The 20,763-nt window shown below is 38.5% G+C and overlaps 1 protein-coding gene across 3 annotated transcripts in view; it reads right to left on the bottom strand.

Annotated features, from left to right (window-relative positions):
* Positions 1 to 20,763, bottom strand: part of USP7 (ubiquitin specific peptidase 7) — a 67,148-nt gene that overhangs the window by 33,144 nt on the left and 13,241 nt on the right. For all 3 annotated transcript variants that reach the window (XR_004842213.1, XM_009640329.2, XM_035895847.1), the window contains 5 exons: positions 11,392 to 11,496; positions 5,121 to 5,319; positions 3,534 to 3,672; positions 2,730 to 2,818; positions 1,888 to 1,996 (listed from right to left, as the gene is read on the bottom strand). Coding sequence is in view for 2 of the 3 variants with exons in the window: in XM_009640329.2 (XP_009638624.1) it covers positions 1,888 to 1,996; positions 2,730 to 2,818; positions 3,534 to 3,672; positions 5,121 to 5,319; positions 11,392 to 11,434 (579 nt within the window). In the remaining variant the exon portion in view is untranslated. Of the gene's footprint in view, positions 1 to 1,887; positions 1,997 to 2,729; positions 2,819 to 3,533; positions 3,673 to 5,120; positions 5,320 to 11,391; positions 11,497 to 20,763 lie in introns of those variants that run through there.

The following is a 20,763-nucleotide window of genomic DNA, read 5'->3' as shown; positions in this document are numbered from 1 at the left end:
GGGGAGGTTGAACCCCATGCACCAGTACAGGCTGGGGACTGACCTGCTGGAAAGTGGCTCTGCCGAGAGGGACCTGGGAGTCCTGGTGGATGACAAGCTGACCATGAGCCAGCAGTGCGCCCTTGTTGCCAAGAAGGCCAATGGTATCCTGGGGTGCATTAAGAGGAGTGTGGCCAGCAGGTTGAGGGAGGTTATCCTCCCCCTCTACTCTGCCCTGCTGAGACCCCACCTGGAGTACTGTGTCCAGCTCTGGGCTACTCCGTTCAAGAAAGATGAGGAACTCCTAGAGAGAGTTCAGACGAGAGCAACAAAGATGATTAGGGGACTGGAGCATCTCCCCTATGAGGAAAGGGCTTGTTTACCCTGAAGAAGAGAAGACTGAGAGGGGATCTCATCAATACATACAAATACCTCAAGGGTGGATGTCACGAGGACGGAGCCAGACTCTTCTCAGTGGTGCCCAGCGACAGGACAAGGGGCAATGGGCACAAACTGAAATATAAGAGGTTTCAGTTGAACATGAGGAAGAACTTCTTTACTGTGAGGGTGACAGAGCCCTGGAACAGGCTGCCTAGGGGGGTTGTGGAGTCTCCTTCTCTGGAGATACTCAAAGCCTGCCTGGACGATGTCCTGTGCAACCTGCTCTAGGTGAACCTGCTTTAGCAGGAGGGTTGGACTAGATGGTCTCCCGAGGTCCCTTCCAACCCTTGCCATTCTGTGATTTATTTCTTGGAAATGGCATTGGTAAGATCTCAGTTACAGTCGACTGGAGTTTAACGAGCTATTTTTTGCAACACTTCAGAGTAAGCAGCACATTGCAAAAGAGAAAAAACAAATCCCAACTGGGACACTTAGAGGCCACAATGATATAAAAAATTATAAGATGGTGGAAAACCTAAGACAGTGAAAAGGAGGTACACTGAAAAGGGAAATTTTGTAGAAAAGAAACCTTATTGAAATGTAAAAACTCGTATACACAAGAGAAAGCAGAAGTCATAACAGTTCATTTTCACTAAGAGATACACAATCAGAACAGTAATGCGCAGAAGGATGAATTAGGATCAATAGGACACTCCAGTAAAATAAATGGTGCCAAGTTGTTGGTTTTTTTTTTCCCAAGTATATCCCCTCTTCCAGATAGCTAGTATCAAGTCAGCATTTATGTTTTCATCCCATCAAAGATATTGCACTATTTTAAAATGATACATTATCTAGCATATTTCATCCTGGGCTTGGATGAAATAATTATTAAGCTGGTATTTAAAGCAGTGCTTCCTTCCAGCAAAGAAATGGTATCTAAAGCAAATAAAAAAATATGAATGAAGCAAATATAAAATTGTTTGAACTACGGAAATTATAATGCTTCCCATCACTACAAAGGTGTTAACCATAATAACAGAAAATTCAACTGCATAATATAAATTAAAAGACAAAACAAATGAACTAAAAAGGTCATACATGTTTATCTTTTTACACTGTTTATGGGCTGAGAAGTCATAATTGACTTCTTTATTTTAACTATTTCAAGAAAGGAAAATTACCTCTGTCTCTCATTTGCAAGATGTAGAGGTGTTTGGGTTTTTTTTAATTCCAACAATTTATAACAACATTAACACATAAGACAGTCCAAGAAACACCGCTTGAACTCAGATCTTCACCAGGCACTCTGTGTGCTTCCACAAAACCCAAGAACCTATGTTCAACAAACTATAAAAGGAAGCTTCCTGCACTGAGCCTCAAGTAAGATGTGCATCACCATGTAAGCCCTAACTTCTCTAAGAGGACAAAGGAGGCAAAAGAACTTACAGCTCTGTTTTGAAGCATTTATAAATATAGCATATGGGATGTTTCAATTAGCAATCTGATTTTCTTTCACATATTCATTACCTTCCGTAGCTGATTTGTGAAAAATAAAGTCTGTAACAAACTGTTCATGTAACAAGTTGCTCCCTGGTTCTTTAAGCCAACATATCCTGTGTGCTTCTTTGAATCCCACCTAGAAAATAGTTAGTAGTTAAAAACAAGATAGTTCTGTATTAACTATAATAAAGAGTATTTGTTCTAAGGTAGCCCTGCTGGTAGATATCACCTTCTCTTCATTATTAAGGTTCAAGTAACAGGCTACACTTCACTACTGCCTGCCAGTAACAACAGTCTTCGCAATTAAATGCTTTATGATTTTGTTAGTTGGTTTTTTTGTTTGGTTGGTTTTTTTTTTCAAGATATTCTATATGGCAGAGAAATTATTTACTATGAAAGTGTACTGGAACCCAGAACTGTACTTCTAAGGGCAAGTCTGCATTTCAGTACAACCGATTTGTTTACAAGTGACATGAAGTAGAAGGACTCACATGAGGCAGTTTTAATACAACTGTAAACCAAGGCAAGACAGACAGCAGAGCCACCTGACTGTGTCTGAAACCCTTATCAGCTGTAAGATCAGAAATGTTGAGGCTAGATTTGCAGAGGTGTTAAATCACAAACCAATTCATACAGAAGTTAAAGTTCTACAACATTATGCTGACTAATGCAAATAGAAATCTGACCTATACAAAAATATCTATGTGACTACTGAAAAATATTGCCACGTGAGAATTCATCAATTAAAGGTGACAAAGCAAGAATTTCTTATGAGAGCTACAAATATTAATAACACAAATACTTGAACAATCTCAAGGAACATAAAAATACTAGGATTAAGAATTTTATTTTTAAACAAAGATACTTACGCCACTCCATGTGGAGCATCTGCTTGAACATAGACTTCAAAAGTAACCTTGTCCTCTTCTATAAAACCTTTTTCAGGATCAGTAACTTCCTGTAAAACAGGAAAGACACACGAACATGAAAACCAGATCTTGCAACATGACTGTATTCAGTTAGACATCACTTAATTTTCAAGCCTGAGCTAACAGTAATAATAAACTGAAGGACACCAAGAAAGCCGTTTTTCAGCTTAATACGCTTTAATACTTTTTTAATGCCTCAGTCCAAGAAACTTGTTCCTGGCTTTTAAAATTTTGCAGTACTATTTCAATTTTCTGTGAATAAGAGTCAGTCATCAAAGGCTCTGCTTCTCCTGGACAATATTCCAGCCAGATGAAAAATTAAGGGCCCAACCTTTGAAAATGCTTGAAAAGCAGTCTCAATTCAAGATAAGCTGTAGCAATATTATTAAGGCATTAAATATCTGTACATATGTACAAAGAACACATGAAAATGCAAGAAAATCTACGCTGTTTCAGAATGACATTACCTATCACACAGTGAAAACAAAACCCAAGCTTTCAGATATGCAGAAAATAGTAAAAGGGGAATATTTAAATCACGACATAAGTAAAAGCAATCTATAATAATTAAGTATGGGAATTCATAAGAAACTGAAAAAGAATCTTCAGCAATGACAGAAAAAAATATAACAGCTTGGAGGGAAAAAAACCCTGAAACTTTTCTATAGGTATCTCGATATTCAGGAGTGTAAGTTCAACGCTACTGCTTTCTAGTAATAGATTAATACATGTCCAATTACTTACATTCCAGGCCATGAAGTTGGAAAAGCCCCAGTCATTTTCCTTATGAAAGAACAAGTGACTAATACGACGACTGAATGATTTTTCATCATCCTTGTAGTTTATTATCTTGAGAACTGCTTGTGCATGACAAGACCATGACCTATAAATACATAAGAAACATTTGAAACTCATTCAAACCCAAGCTTTTTATGGTCATTAAAATAATTTATTTGTTAGGGATTTTTGGTACATTACTTTCACATATAGGTTTGGGGTTTTTTTTTCTTATTAGATAGTAAGATCTGGTTAATTGTTCTTGAGGGTATGAATCCCTGAGGCTTTCTGAAGCCACATTATGAATGTGAAGCTGGAATGGAGATTTTCTCAGGGCAACTGTGTTGTTAAGAAAGTACTGGGGGCAATTGCAGGTAACAGGGGTTAAAGAAGCAGTAAGTGCTCTCTAAGGTGAGCTATTCTACTTCAGTGCAGATGGGTAGGCCAACTCAAAGCGCTTGGTGTCTCCAGAGTGGGATAACTCAGCCTTTGGCTAAGGAAAGGAGGAAGTGGTTCTACCCTCCCTCCCACAAGATAAACTCCCCAATACTCTTAATTTTCTCAGCAGCACTTCTTTATGACCATTCCTGTTCAAATTCATCCCACTAGTGCAAGACGATCAGACTTGAGTATCAGTTCAGACAAGGTCTTGTCACTGCCTCATGCAGTGGCATAACTGCTTGCTTAGCTCCATCATCTACACCTTGATTGATACTTTTGGACATCACATTATCCTTTTTCTGTGACTACTTGTGTGAGAATCACTTCTATGACTGTAATGTATTAGTCAATATATTTAAAACTTACTACTTTACTCTGCACTGAGGACTCACTTTTGGATTATAAAAATTACAGAAAAGAGCAACTTACAGAGTGAACTGTAAGTTGTATGAAATTTGGTGCAAGAATGGAATTACCCTACTGGAAAGGATACCTATGAGGGGTCTGCACTCTAGGTGGATAAACTGCAGTAATGCCCCAGGAATTTGTGTTTATCTTTTTAAATCTCCCCATTATTGACAAAACTGGTCAAAGATAGCCAACTTTGATTTGCACGCAGGACTCCCAGAACATGTACACATTTGTATCTCATTTGATGAGCAATATACTCCATTTAAGGAGATGATTACCTCATACACTGCTCTGCCTCAGCTGCTAGCAGTTACCTGCTCACATGCTTTACAGGGCAGGATTCATAGCTCAGCACGGTTAGAGAAGCTCCAGTAGCACTTCAATTTGAAATAAACCCAGAACTTTTCCCATACCAAGAAAACTGTTATTCAAAACTTCTCCCCCACAATCAAACAGAAATATATCTAAATTCTACCACCAACTTGTAGCTACACAAGTTACTTTTAGCCCCTCCTAAAGAAAGAATTACTCTTATGCTTTGGGATTTACAAAGGTGGGGGAAAGAGGGACTCAAATCCTTGCAAGAATTCTCTCCTCTTGCAGAAAGCTAGATAAAATAATTTTGTTAGATGTTTGTATTTCTGGCAAGACAGATTAACCAGTATCAAGTAAGGACTTTTACAATAATTAAGAGGGTCTTACGTGGAATCAGATTCAGCATTACATTGAAGGAAGAATCCTACGCTTTTTTGGTGTGGTCTGTCCGGGTAGAGTCGTGGCATAACCATGATCTTCCATGGCAAATTCCGTACAAAGCAGGGAGGACTGAGAACTGACTCGCTCAATCTGTTGAAGCGTTCAACTGTAAACTGAAACGTTGCTTCTGATCGCCAACTTGTATCTGTAACACACACACAAAAAGTTATTTGAAAAAAGTGATGTTCTTCACTCCAAAACGTCATTTTCAAAAATCATGCAACATGAGCGTGTTTCATGTAGTGGGATATTGGAAGCAACCAAACAAATCCTAAACTCTGAATAAGCACTGAACTCCTTAGCAACTAATGCTTCTATGTTTTCATTTTGAAAAACACTGCAACACCATTCAGGAAAACAGAGCACTGAAAAGACGTGTTCCTTTTGTACGCGATTTTCTTAAAGAATTCTTTAGCACTAGAATTTGCTACCACTCAACTTTCTTCTACAGCAGCAAGCACAGCGAAACAGACATCAAATGCTTTACAACATAAATCACAGGCCGCTAACGCTCCACAGCCCAGCTTAAGTTAGCTGCTTGCATGAACCAAGGTGTGCAAAGGATTTTCACAATCTGTTCAACTGCCCTATTGATACCAAGTCACCACGTAATTGGTTTTGCCTTGCAACAGTATCTTTTTGAAACAGATGAACCCCATGGATGGTTACTGGGTTTTTTTAAAATCTCATAGCAGTCTGATGAAGACTAACTCAAGAGTAGGGTCCTGCATTCTTTGTGGTATGTGAAAATTTTAGAGATTTTTAGTGGTTTAAAACAAAGTTAAATGAGACACTGTTTGGGGTTGGTTTTGGTTATTGTTTTTTTTTTTTTAATAGCTTAGTCTGACACACACAATTAAACTAATTTTGCCTTCTTCCCACATCCCCAGTTCTTCATATACCACAATCTGTTCTTCTTCTGTTGTACACAGCTATAACAGGGTGCTGGAGACTGCGACAGCTTCAGGAAGGCACAAGAATGGGCTCTCTTTATTGACATGGCTTATACTGCATACAGGGAGGAAAAACCTGCATCTTATCCCAGCAATTTTACCAGTCAGAGATGAAGTACAAAGTATGCACAAGACGCTCTCCTCCTCTTCTGTGGTTCCAACTTAACACCTGCGTAACATGGAAAGGTTTGCTGCTGGGCATAAGGAGGCCTGAGCACCATACGAGGTGGCAGGCAGCACCCATGGTCAGACTGCTGTTCTCACACCACCCATGGATGAGGCAGAACTGAAGCAGATATGTCACACGCGTAGTGACACCCAAAACCAAAAGCACTGAGGTACAATGACACCAAGCCAGAAATTAGAGAGATTATGTGACAAGGCGCACAACAAGTATACAACAAATGTATTATTTCTGTACATGCAAAGCAGTTGTTCACTCAGAAAGCTTTGCATGGCATCAGGGACAGTGTTCAATGATTTTTTTTAAAAAACAGGTGAGCCCTGGTTGCTACGTTACTTAAAAAAATGAAACTCTCTTGATTACAACATGCAACATTGTAAAGATCACACTCTTCGATACAGAAAATTAACAAGTTTTGCCCACTGCCGCCAGGGAGCTTTGAGAGATTTCCATTCTTCTCCCTTGCAAAATGGTTTTCTTTTCAAGCAGTTTGTCCTACTTCTGATATTGATCTTGGCAACACATTGATCTTATTTGTATGGATGGCCTGACAGCCCTAAGCATTCCCAATTACCTCTTGAAAGTAATAGTACTACAGCAGAAACCAGCTTCCTCTCTCCTCTACACCTGCAATGACCTTCGTGTTACACTGTGCCGCCGGCTTCCTCAGCAACAGAAGAGTTCAAAGGATTATTTTCTCCTCTTTTTCTTTTCAAGTCAGCGTAACTAACCAGTAGTCCTACTTAACCTACTTTAAACCTGTTCCCTACCCTTTTTACCTACTCATTGTCTGCTGACAAGAGTAGACAGCAGGTCTTCTATGACCAAGAGCCAGGCAGGCGGCAGCCAAAGGAGCTGTACGCTCTCAAACTTGATTCACAGGCAGAATAAAGAAAAAAAAAAATCCATAACACTGTTAACAATTTAAAAATCAGTTTTGCATCACGTGTATCTCAAAACAGCTCAAGAACGCCTCCCTATTCATGATCAAGATCAGCACTTTGGGGCTTAGTCTAAGCTTCCGAAAGATGAGCCACCCAAGTTTGCTTTCTGCCTCCTTTGATGCAGCTTTCAGAGCACTTCAGCAAGCGCTGCTACGGCATCAGCTAAAAAAGGCAGCCCACGCAGCATCTGCAGATGCTTCAGAGAAAGTTTGCCTGTATTTCTCAACCCTAAACCAGAAGTTTCTTAAAAAATACAAAACACGCCCCCCGCCCCCCCGGGTAACAACCTTCCTTTCCTTCCAGAAAGCCCGTATTTTTAGCAAGTGTAATCCATTAAAACATTAATTATATTGAAAAACAAAGTTTAAATAGTAAGCACGATGAGTATTCTGAGCACATAAATAAATAAAACCTTTTTTCACCATCAAACAGGTCCGCCAATTTCCAATAAAAGACTGCAAGTGGCAGCAGGATAATTTAGTAGTGACTGGCAAGTAAGACTGTAAGTCCCTGAACTACGAATATGACACATGATCCTGAACACAAGGTAAAAAGAACAGACCCGGTTGACAATGCTTGGTGAAATAACATGCAACAGATTATATTTGCTACATGGAAAAGTTTTTTTTTTCCACTGATGAGATGAATGCCACATTTAGCACCTTGATAGGACAAAAATCCTTGAAATCAGAGATCCAAACACAGAACATGATCCGTTTTAAGACTGAAGCACATATTTAAGTGTTTATACCTTTGAGAAAAGCAGATTTCTTTATTCTCTTAGTAAATGTTGCTACCTTTAAAGTACATGGAGGTTATCAAAATATGCTGAATCAGAATTATTAATGGAGAAACTGGCTGAATATTCTATGAATATTTTAATAATGATCCAAATACAACATGCAAGACCAGCATGTGGCTAAGACTGATGCTTCTGAAAGCCTCCTAGCCTCTGCAATTCTTAACAGAAATGAGACTTCAGTAGGTAATTGCAAAGCTGTGAGTTTATGTTTAGCTAGGGACCTTCTGTTTGAACTTTAACTTCTAAGGGAATTTATTCTATGTGCTGTTTCAAATACTGATGTACTTGCAAACAGAATTTGATGAGAACCTTGGTTTTATTATTTTTTATTTTATTTGCAGAAGCTGCTATTCCAGCTCACAAAGCTTGCTTCATTGAGCCATTCTCTGTACAAAGCACTAGCACATTCCTTCAGCTGGTTCTTTTTAATTGCTAAGACATCATACATAGCAATGACAGGTTCTAGTCAAACCACTTGGGAGAACGCAGCCTTATCTGAAAGTCCCGTTGATGGTCCACTGCTGCCCCCATGACACATAATGCCTGTGGTTAGTTGCCTAGCAAAGAGGATGAGAGCTGCACTTTTTTTCCCATCAGTCATTTCTTTTTGTGCTAAAGAACAAAATCACCTCAGAAGTTTCCTAACTCAGAAATTCACTGGAAAGCTGGTTTCTATGATCCAGCTGGAAGCATCAACCTTTTATCGTACTCTTCATCTCTTTCACAAGAACCACTGAACTCATTAAGGTTTTCATTGAAGAGGCATCTAAACTCTCTTCATGCATTCTTTATTCTTCAGGTTGATCCCATTTGCTATGAATAACAGCAATGGAAAATGAAGCATGTTTATCGAAGATGCCAATGTCTCCCTCCATTTTTTTCTTATCTTGCGAATCTCCAAGCCATCCATTGTACCTGTACATCATGCTGCAAGCCAGGATAGCAAGAGAACAAACAGCAAGAGAGCAACTGCACCAATGTGTAAATAATGCAAGAGCAAGCAACTAATCTGATTTACCAGACTTGGAAAAGAGGCATCATCCACTTACATGATGCAAGTCTGTGAGAATGTTTTCGCAATTATAATATTTTGCAATAACACTATTTTCTATCTGTGTCAATGCAGAGCTATAACAGCACCAAGATGTAACCAGACACTCCTTATTCAAATATGATAATGAGGAACTATTAGAGTATTGCTTAATAATCACATTTTAACCCTGAAAGATGTCCCACAGCAGAGTGGACCAAAGCTCCTGACCATCCTGAAAGTCCACAAAGACACGAGTACTACCATAAACACAGAAGCTTTCACAAGCCTTTTGCCAAATACCTTCAGACACTTCTTTGCCCTACCACGACACCTTCATATCCAGTTCTCTGAGACAAGTCAAATATTTCGTAAATGACAGAGACTGTTTTACAGTGGCTTTGTGTTTAAAAAGTCAATGTTATTCTGAATGAAGAGGTGTACATCTGATTACTTGCCATCCATGATATGGCCTGGGTTTCATCAGCTACTTCTGCAGCTTAAGTCCCTTTTGCTTAATTTGTACAAGGATATACAGACCAACCTCTGGACAAATTTTTATACTAGTTGACCAATGTGTTATCTACTGGCTGTATGGATAGCAAACACTATCGGGCTTTCTACCTATAAACATCATTACTGAGAACAGAACTTCAACAGACCTGTCCTTGCCAGTCGGTGGCAATGCATGTGATCTTTTCTCTTGTCATCCTCCAAATATCATGGCCCGACAAAGACATTTAACATCTTTTACAACAGGTAACTTGATTCCGATAAAACCAGAATTCCCTATTTCAGTCTCAGCTGCTTACTCTGAGCAAGAAATCAAAGGCCCCTGAATGAGATCAGGCAATCAGATAAAAAAAACAAACCTCATAGGCTAAGCAGACCTCGTTTTTACTTTATTGAGAGAATCTAACCAGAGGAAACTTTATCTTTGCCAATGATACAAAGTCAATTCAACCATGAGATGCTTTTGTCCTGAATTTAAACCATATTCTCTTCATGGAACATTACTATTTTCTATCAGTATTCTATTATATGTTCCTTGAATACATTAAAGTAACCACTTTTCTGACCTTTAACCTCAAACTCTGACTTCTCACACACACACACACAAAAAAAAAAAAAAAAAAAAAAAAAAAATCACTCAACATTTTGCACAAATCTGTAGAAATGTTTATGCCCAGACCTGAATGTACTCTCACACGACAGCATAAAATAAGGAATCAGATGGGAACAAATCCCACTCATATTTTGTCTCCCTTCTCCCAACTCCATTTTATTTGGTTCTTCAAAATAAGAGCAGTCCTGACCCATATTCTCTCCTAAGAAAAGAAATACCATTGTACATTTTCCTCACTACACATAATAAGAGACTTAAGAGATTTACAAACTCATTATCTTTCTTTAAATAAGCCCAGATACATCTACTTAAAAATTATTTCAAAGAATCATAGAATCATAGAATGTTTTGGGTTGGAAGGGACCCCTAGAGGTCATCTAGCCCACCCCCCCCCCCGCAGGAGCAGGGACACCGCTAACTAGATCAGGTTGCTCAGAGCCCCGTCCAACCTGGCCTTGAATGTTTCCAGGGATGGGGCCTCCCCTACCTCTCTGGGCAACCTGTTCCAGTGTTTCACCACCCTCATTGTAAAGAATTTCTTCCTTATAGCCAGTCTAAACTGATCTTCTGTAGCAGAAAAAAAACCTGTACACCCTCATTTTCATTTAATAGAACAACAACAACAAAAGAGATCTTAAAGGCACATGTTCCCTTTTATTAACATCAATACGCACTTCTTCCCTTGCATTTGCAAGAGAATGGGCATCAGAGTTGGGGGGTAAAAAAATGTTCCTCAACAGGATAGTTACCACTGACTTACGTACAAAGACAAAAACTGATCACAGCTGCCACCTGAGAACAGAGTAGGAGAGAGAAAGATTCTAAATGTCCTGAACGAATTGCATAAATGACAAAATTACTATTCAGTAAAGCACCAGCTGCAGTACGTTTAAAGGGACATATCACAAGATATAACAATGGACAGTATGACTTTCAGCAATTTCTAAATGAGTACCTAGAAAGAGTAAGATAAAAAAATCTCAAGCCCTCAGATGCCTAATCCTATTGTATAGTTATTTTAAAAGGATGCCTATACAGAAAACCAGCAGTCCTAACTACAGAGGTTTCCATCTTTTTAATGAGCTACAGTTCAAAGGACACATGGACCATTTTGTCCTCAAAAATCATAAAAATAAAGCAGCTGACAAACCACATGTTTTTATCAAATATTTGCTTACCATCTTCCATGTCTTCTTCAGTGTTGTTATGTCCATCAGCCATTGCTACATTTCCATTGATGACAGGATTTTGAGTAATTCTTGGAGGATCATCTGTATCTCCAGCTAACAGAAAAAAAAAAAAAAAATCATCTATATTAACATTTCTGTCTGTGTTAGTGCTTATGAGACACAAATGGCATGCTTTTGTGCAAAACAGTATCTACTTAAATTATAGCATAACAATTGTACTGGTGTGTTCCTATAATTCCTTAAATAGATGAATAATTGTGGATGAAGCAAGAAGTCTGCATTAATGCAGAATACAAATATGAAGACCATAAATTGATTCCTATGTTTCCAAATGGCCTTACAGTCAGCAGCTCATAATCAGGTCTCATTTAATAAAAACAAACTTTTAAATTACTTTTTTCTGGCATTCCACATTTTGATACAGATACAAGTTTCTAATAGTAGACTTTCTAAATTAGCAATTTACTTTAAGATTTCTTCAGTGCTACTGCTTAAAAAAAAAAAAACAAACAAGCTAAACATTTAATCAAATGTAATGGTAAGATTTAAGTCTCACTTGGGAAAAATTGGAAAGGAAATCCTTTACCATCTCAGGAACATTTTAGAGGGAACATTTTCCAGTTTCTAGCCATCACTGCTATTAATTTTTGCTAACTGTTTAAAATGTACGTAAACACCAATAAAACAAGAGATATGAAACAATTCCATGAACTAAACGCTCCACTATTCTAAAGATGCATTGCTTTGATTGAGCAAGCATTTTCCCAGTTTATCCAACAACTGAGCAATGCCTCCTTCCATTGCTTGTGCATCTAAAGCTGAGGGATTGTTTCAGCATGATTACAGGGAAGTAGATATATTTTTGTATAAACTGTTTTTAAAACCCGTAACCCCTTGCAGCCATCTGAAGGACAAGCCCTACGTAAAAGACACCCTATAAAGTGTCAGGTGAGATTCTCTTTGATGTACCAGTCCTGCTATTAACCTCTATATCCCACTACTCCACGAAGCCCCCAAGTCACCGATTTCTGTAAGCAGGAACAATTCGTGGGGCCTCGCAGCCGGGGCCGCCCAGCTGAGCAGAACCAACGTCCCCAGGCGCCGGCCCCCGCCCGAAGGCCGCCGGAGTTCTCCCCCAGCAAGACAGACAAACATGCACGCCAAGAGGCACAACTGGCCACAGGCGTCAGCATGCGACGCTCACTGGAGTCTGTTAAAAGCCGGGGAGCTAAGGCCAGCGCTGTGGCAGCCACACGAGAAGCAAAGCAGCATCAGTCACCAGTTGCTTCACAATCCTCCCTCTCCTCACAGCCACGCCGAGGTGTGCACGACGTGCTTTTGCAGCCTCATTCCAATTCACAGTACACAAGACAAGATACTTTCACAACCAGCATTCCTATTCTGTTATTTACTCTCCCAGTAAACCCACAGAACTAACAACCTCTGCCCTTAGCACCAGCAGAAACAGAGCAGGGTGAAGACTTACCTCTACATTAGAGCCACAAAAGATCACAAACTTAACGCTCAAACACAGCTTTCAGAAGCTGACTGGGATATGCAGCAAACCTCACCGAGGCATGAGTGAAATGTATATGCTGAAACATACAGTACACAGCACCCACAAAAAGGGCGCACCCTTCTCACTCCTCACTATTAGTAAGAAAGCAAAATCAAGTATGATTTAAAGTTTGGATTTTGTTTGAAAAAGGGTTGCAGAAGATGTGCTGCCACTGCAGAAGCGCCCACTAGCAGCTATCAGCACCCAGCAACGCTGCAGCACGGTCAACAGCAAGTTAAAATAAACAGAACTTAATTACAAGAAAAACTAAGGGTGGGAACGGATTTTGCAATTCAAGAACAGGAAAAGTGACAAAAAGAACAGTAAGAAGAAAAGATCACTAAGTTTATTTCCACAGCTTGCCTTTTTTTTCCCTTTTTAATCTTTTAACAGCATGGTGGTAGTCTAACAAGGAAGCTGTCCTCTGTGTCACTTCTGTCTGGAAGCCTACAGCAATGCAACAATTGCTTACATGAAATTAGTCCTAGGATTTATTTTTATTTTTAAATTTACCACCAAGGCAACTTAGTATCTAGGAACAAACTGAAGCAAACACCTGAGGAACAGTCTGTTCTTCACTAAAGGCTCATCCAAAATACTCTTTTAACAGGCGATTTAAATGTTTATACCATATTTTAATGGGAAAGAACTGTCCTTAACTAAGAAAATCAAGAGCTTTCTATAAGATACTGCTCTACATTCCTAAAAAGTATGAATGGTTAGCAGATGGGAGGGAGAAAATACAGAAGAGATCATAGCAAAAGCAATCAAATTAAAGAGAGGCAGCTTTTGAGAGATACTATTTAGTGATAAGATAAACTGAATCACGATGTATGCCACCACTCCTTTTTCTGACATATATTGACACACATTTTGTAACAGAAATTTCAAATATGGAACCCAGGCAACACTAATGAATGGTTTTGGCTTCTGTGGATAAAGGACATTTTTAACTTCTAATAAATTCACCTATTTCAGTAAATACTACGCAAAAAACAAAGCACGGTCCTTTTTCAACAGATTTACTAGCAAGCAGTATGAAAAAAATTATTTTCAACTATAGCATTGAAACCCAGTAATTTATGTTTTCCTTTGTTGTCCTTTCAGCTCACAGGAAAGAATTGTCAAATCATACCAAGATTTAATTAAGAAATATGTTTTCCTTTGCCTCAAGCAGAGTGATGCCAAAGACTTATTCAAATTATACAATACAGGATTAAGAAAACAAAAAATACCTGTCCACACCAGCCAGGAAAACTTTCCTACCAAACATACTACTTGCTACACTGCTGTCTTTAATGCAGCTTAAACCACAGCCTGTCAACATCACCCCAGTCATGTCGTCTGTCAGTTCCTAGACCAGAACACCCAGTTTTAAGCGTAACCCTGGAATAAATTGAAGATGCAGTCTATTAATCAACCAAAAGTTAACATAAACCACATAAATTAAGTATTACAACAAAGCATGAAGTGACCTTATGAATAAAGAATGTTTTAACTCTTTACTTACAGTACTGCAAATTAAATAAATATAGCTTTCGATACCAGAATTTTAGACACTGTCAGGCTGGTTGGTGAAGAGCATGCAAGTTGTTTTCTACCACCTCAAAATGCAACACATACAACTTTGTAGCTATTCTTTCATTACAAAAAGGAATTCAAGGCAATATGAACAATAGTGATGACCCTTTCTCCTGAAACATTTAACACAACGTTATATACAGTTTCCTATCTCCCCATGCATTACAAACCAGCAATAGAGCTTGAAGTGCTTAAAGGGGTCTCTGCAATTTGGAGATTAAGACACCTTCCGAGGAGAGGCATTTCAGGTATTAGCAAGTTTGAGCAAAAACAAGAGCTTTCACTGATTTACTGGAAGATCATGAATGCTGAAAGAAATCAAGTCTAAAAATTGACATATGCAACTAGAAAGAAAGTGGAGCATGGCAACATAGTTTGGGAAGTTAGTAAGAAGTGTCAGCCACCTTACACAAATTACTGGACCATAGATAAATGACTCTGCAGGTGCACATTTTTCCTTGCTCATTAACTACATCTGTCACAGTGTTGAGATGAAAGCCTGAAAGCAAAAGTGTTATTGCAATTGATGCTAAGGGGAAGAAGAAAAAAAAAAAAAAGACAAAAAAAAAAAAAAAAAGAGACAAATTTCTCTAAAACTACAGTCTTGCCATGGGATGCCAGACCTTACAGAAAGTATTAAAAAAAAAAAAATTCCCCTTCTTGTGGACTATGACCTCAACATTATCATACTCAAATACTTGCACTGTTAAGTAATCAGAACAAAAATAGCACCAATGATTAAAAAAGACTGTACTCCAAAAAAGCTGTTCAGATAGATTCAGCTGGTTTAATAAGATGAACTCAATGTCACTGAAAGATATATTGGTCTATTGTTCTACTGTTCACAATAACTCAAATCTACAGGGAAGGAATCTCAAAGTTTGCTATATTTTTCTCCTATTAACGAGAAAGCAGAAAAGATTTTGTCAAGATCATGTGGCTTTGGGCACAACCCAAGTCCCATTATAAGACAGGACTACTGCAGAATTTCATCTCTCTCCAAGATGTAGGCAACATTGCTCAGCAGTAAAGACTTGCTTGCAGTCACATGTGGACAAATGCTACAGTATGACTTCACTATTACAGCAATTAAATTATGGCAGAGTACTGCTACTCCTTTAACAATGATGACAGCTAACTTCATAGGTTTCAATCATGACTCATATCACACTAAGTATTCAAATTTTGAAATATTATCTGTAACGTTTGTCATTAGCTTTTGGATCTGGCAGCCACAGAGGAGAAACTGAAGCAGTCTCCCTAGAACGTTATGAAACATTTCTCTTTCCTTTTGAGGTTAAAGAGACCACAATGGAGGAGTAATAGTGGTACTAAAAACTTGCTTACAATTATCAGGTACAACCGCCTCATGATGGAAATCACTGGTACTGCCACGGCTTCATATCCAGGGTTGGCTTGGGGGGGGGGGGCGGAGCTGAAAACACAAGACTTTCTCCTTTGCTGCTGAACTAAATGGACATTCCAGAATCAAAGCCTTCATGAAAATTCTTAAAAGGTCTTCTAATACTTTTTGGTTTTTTTTTTTTAAATATAAATAGAACTGTATGTACAGATATGATAAATTGGGGGTGGGGTGTGAGTTCCAATGGATGAGTGAAGCTGCAGTAAACACTGAGAAAAGAGACTTACAGAGCAAAAATACAAGGTGGTAGGAGATTAAGAATGAAGTCAGGCTATGTAAATCTCACTGAAAAATGAGCAAAGTCAGTCTTGTAGCAGTCAAATTACATCAGCATCAAAGGGTATCGATTGGATGCTGAACAGGCAGTCCAGGTCCAACTTTGCACCTCAGTGTCAGAACTCTCTGGACCACTAGAAAGTGGAGGAGCCTGTAACAACGCCCTGGGGCAGCCTCAGCGCTCGAGTCCTCAGCGCTCACTGCGCAACTCTTCAATTGTGGAACATGCTATAATCTCTTTTTTTAAGAGTTCTAAAAATAAATATTTTTAAATGTATCAGGCAATATTTCAAATGAACCTCTAAAAGTTTGTTTCTTCAGTGCATAATGCAGAATGCCAGTTTCGCATGGATAATACCACACAAGTTTGAATAATCACTAGCGCTAGAAATTATCATGAAGAAACAGTGATTTCTAATGCTATATTAAGTATCACCTCTTACCACCAAATTGACCTTTGCTATTTTAACTATTGGGCAGCATGTCAAAATATATAATTGAAAAATTCCTAAGGCAAGCAGTAAATGCAGTGCTTTCTGAAGCAGTTACCAAACTGGTGGTACGAAGAGGACACTGATGAGACTCATTCAGAAAACCTTAAAGCAAGAATATTACTTCTTGAAAGCAAACAGGAAACTTAGAACAATGTGAAAAAGATTAAGAATAAATACCTGCCTTTAACTGGAAAAACCAATGTGAACAGGTTAATGCACAACTCTGTAGCAAAGACTCCCCAAACCATGCCTGTAAGCAGTCTGCAGGTAGCCTACTGAACCAGTGGAACTGTTTTTTGTGACTATACTAACAGCTCACAAAAAAACCTGTGGGCTCCAGCAACTTGCTTCTCCAAAAGTCTGGAAACCATTGCTATGAAAGCCAGATTAACAGGAATCGCTCGCAGGAGGCAGAGCTAAACAAAAAAAAAACCACCACATCAACCAAAAAACCCCCAACAACAACAAAAAAACCCACTCGCACATACCAAAATAGATTAGCTAAACTAGTTCCCAACTCTATGATCTGAATGAAATTAACTTACTTACAATAGTCAATCTTTAAGCAACTAGAAGAGTTCAAGGCAAAATTTTCCCCTCGCTTGCTCTGGAAGAACTCAGCCTTTCAAAAGTAAGAGAAACTATTTGGCCTCCAAACCCTACCTGCAGTTAGAATACAAACACCACTTACTGCATAAAGGGACTCAGGAGAAAAGGCTCTGGAATGGGCTGCCCAGGGAGGTGGTCGAGTCCTCCTCCCTGGAGGTATTTAAAAGAAGGATAGATGAGGTGCTTAGGGACATGGTTTGGTGGTGGGATGGCAGGGTTAGGTTAAAGGTTGGACTCTATGATCTCAAAGGTCTTTTCCAACCAAAGTGATTCTATGATTCTAAATGAAAAGTTTACACAGTTTCATTTTTTCAAGACAGTCCTAAGTTGCTGTAATTAAAATCTGTAGAAGTATCAACCAATTTCTGTATTGTGGCTGCCTTTCAAAAGGCATCCAAAAATAAAGCAATCCACCTAAAACATTTTCAAGGATGAAACAGTAACAGAGATGGAGATTAATTTGGCCAGTAGAAGGGTGGGTGTGTGTGTGCCTAAATCCTTAAGATCCTACAGACTGATGTCAAGGTGCAGGGATAACTGCTGCCACAAATGTTTCCATGACTTGTAAAATAATGTAATTTGCATTTACAGCTAAGTTAATTCTCACATTAGCAAAATGGTGGGTAATTTGCTTTTGTTTCATTTATTATTTTTCTTCCTTCATGGTTCATTACTTCTTCATTACTTGATCCAATGTCAAAAGAATTTCTAGCGACATAAACCTCTAAACAAGAAAGCTATGAAGGACAATGACTAAGTCATAAAGGGAAAAGGCTCCTAGAGAAGTATCAGGAGGCAAGAGGCAAGCTTACAGATTAAGGGAGAAAGGTGTTATTGGCGTAGGAAGTGAGATGACTTGTAGCTGGGGAGACAAGGCTTAAAGGTCTTCAATGCTTTCAAAATCTGCCTTAGGAAATTTAGAAAAAAGAAAGTATCAAGGACATTTATTTACTGAAGAGCAAGTAGCCAACGTTAGAACTTTAGAAAATAGAAACTGTTATACAGAAGTCTATCCCCCTCTAATTGTTGAATGAAACAAATAATTATTGCATTATTAACTGAATTGCAAATCCCTCACAGGAGGAGATGATGTTACATAAGACAATAAATGAAGAAGAAAACACTACTGTGATGGAACAGCTTCCTGGAAGCAGACTCATCATCTCTGCCATGCCTACAAAAGATTTAGCAATGACTAGACAGACAGTAGCACTGCAGCCACCACTTATTACACTGATCAATCATTATATTGCTGTTGCCTTGTATACCTATCAATATATCTGCCGGCCCAAAGAGAACATTTTAACAAAGCATAGGATGGCAAGACTGGTTTTGAATTGTGCCAATGTACCTAATGAATAATAAAAAAAAGATCACATTAATAGTTACATGACTATTCTATTCTTAGATAAAACAAAGAAGTTATTACTCCAAGAAGCTCCTGAACACTAAACATGCATGAAAGATACCAGTAATGTAAATGGTATCCAAAATTTCATCCTACTGAGAAAGTTATCTTTATTTGAAAATAAAAGGGAGGTACAATGTAATTTTGTTTATAGAATAAAAGCAGAGAACAAATAGCCTACACAGAACCTGCTCTATAAACTAGGCAATTTGCTGCAGCAACTCATTCATGTGCTTATCTTTGAAGAGAGAAGCAGTCTGATGGCACTTTACAAAACAAAATTTTAAGTCCTAAAAATGTGATTAACTTCTTATAGACATGTATAAAGCATTTAGGGTATTATCAATGCAATTATTCAATGAACCTAAAGCTGCCATTTAAGAACTCACCCCAAAAAATTTACTAAAACAAACAGTGACTAAATTACTGCCTGCTTTCAGCCGTTTAATTTGTTGCTTTATAAATAATGCAGTGTTAAATGAAAGACTGCATGAACCAGAGTTCAGTGTGGACACTAACAACACACTTATAATTTTCCAACATATTTATGACTTTATACTCTTGCTGAAGGAGTTTGTATAGACAGTCTTCTCATTTTAAGAAATTTTTCATACACTTTTTACATTCCAGGTGTTTAATAACTTGGGGTAGACAGCAGCACCAGCATGGGTTTTTCTTCAGTACAGTGATGTCATTTATCAGAAAGATACCAACCTGCCTGTCTCAGTAACCTGGCTTTACCCATTCTACTGTGCCACAACCCCTTAACAGCCATCAGGGCAAAAGGTCTCTTGAAAAATCTTTAATAGTTCCTTTTCTTAGTCTGATGAGCTTTGGTAGCTTAGGTTACACTTCCAGAAAACTATCAGATCAGGAAGAAGACTGCTTCTGACTCCTATGTAATACTCAAAAACCATTTGACAAGACAAATTATTTTCTTCCATAAGGAAAAGCTGAAACATCAGAAGTGTCATGATTTATTATGGCAACAGCTACTGGACTTGCACTGCCTTCTCTTTGCTGTATCTAGAGCAGCAAGGCTATAGAAGCAACTACCCTAACTCGTCATGTCTTGCCTCTGCACATTCCAGAGATGGTAGTATGATTACATCTCTGCTGAAGACAAGGCACTCAGTCCCAACCTACTGAACACACCCTAAACAATGTGTTTTTCCAGTATCACACCCCTCTAAGTTTTACTGCTTTACTGCGTAATGGATTTATCTCTTGCAACAACAAACGCTAAGCTCTTTGGCAATCATCACTAGAAAGGCTGAAACACTACTCAAAGGAAAATGAACTTCTGACACAGGGCAGAAAAGGCTATGCTCTCAACTGGAGCCAGGGCAGTCCAAGCATCACTGAGCACTTCTATTTATACATTACACTATACCCAGCATGCTATAGCACTGTGCTCACATTCTTGGTGTTTTAAAAAAAGAGAGAATTAAATAGCAATTAAAATGAGTTTATTTGGATAATAATATCAGCACATCATGGAATTGGTGATTATGCTTCCATTAGCACCTTCCTCTTTTCCTGTGATAGTATAGAAAAGCATACACCCTCCTCAGCTGGACCAGCATAATTGTTAGCAGTCAGTCAGCTACATACATTTTCAGAACTTAATTCTCTATCATTTTGGATGAGTACAGTCCACAGATTCAGAAAGTTTTGGGCTATATCTATTGAAGTAAATGCTATGAGTGAATGCTTGCTCTACTTCAGCAGCAAAAAGGTTTTGCACATTTAACAGTAACATAAAATGTTGCCTTACTCTTTCTGAAAAATGGGTTAGTATGAGTACATACACCACTTGCCCAAACTAGCTCTGAAGGTAGACTGATTCTGTGTAGCTACTTTGTTACAAAGTCAAAATGTTATCTGCCATTATTTCAGCTTCTGAATTTCTGTTTGAGAATGGGTTCATTCTTACAGCAAATGCTAATTGCACTGCTCACTCCTGAACTCAGTCTTGAAGTATGCAGACCTTTGCTCACGCTAGCAGTAG

This window comes from Egretta garzetta, unplaced genomic scaffold (genome assembly GCF_000687185.1).
Source record: "Egretta garzetta isolate BGI_Z169 unplaced genomic scaffold, ASM68718v1 scaffold176, whole genome shotgun sequence".
In the NCBI taxonomy this organism is placed as follows: Eukaryota; Metazoa; Chordata; class Aves; order Pelecaniformes; family Ardeidae; genus Egretta; species Egretta garzetta.
This window is presented reverse-complemented; position numbering and strand designations above follow the sequence as displayed.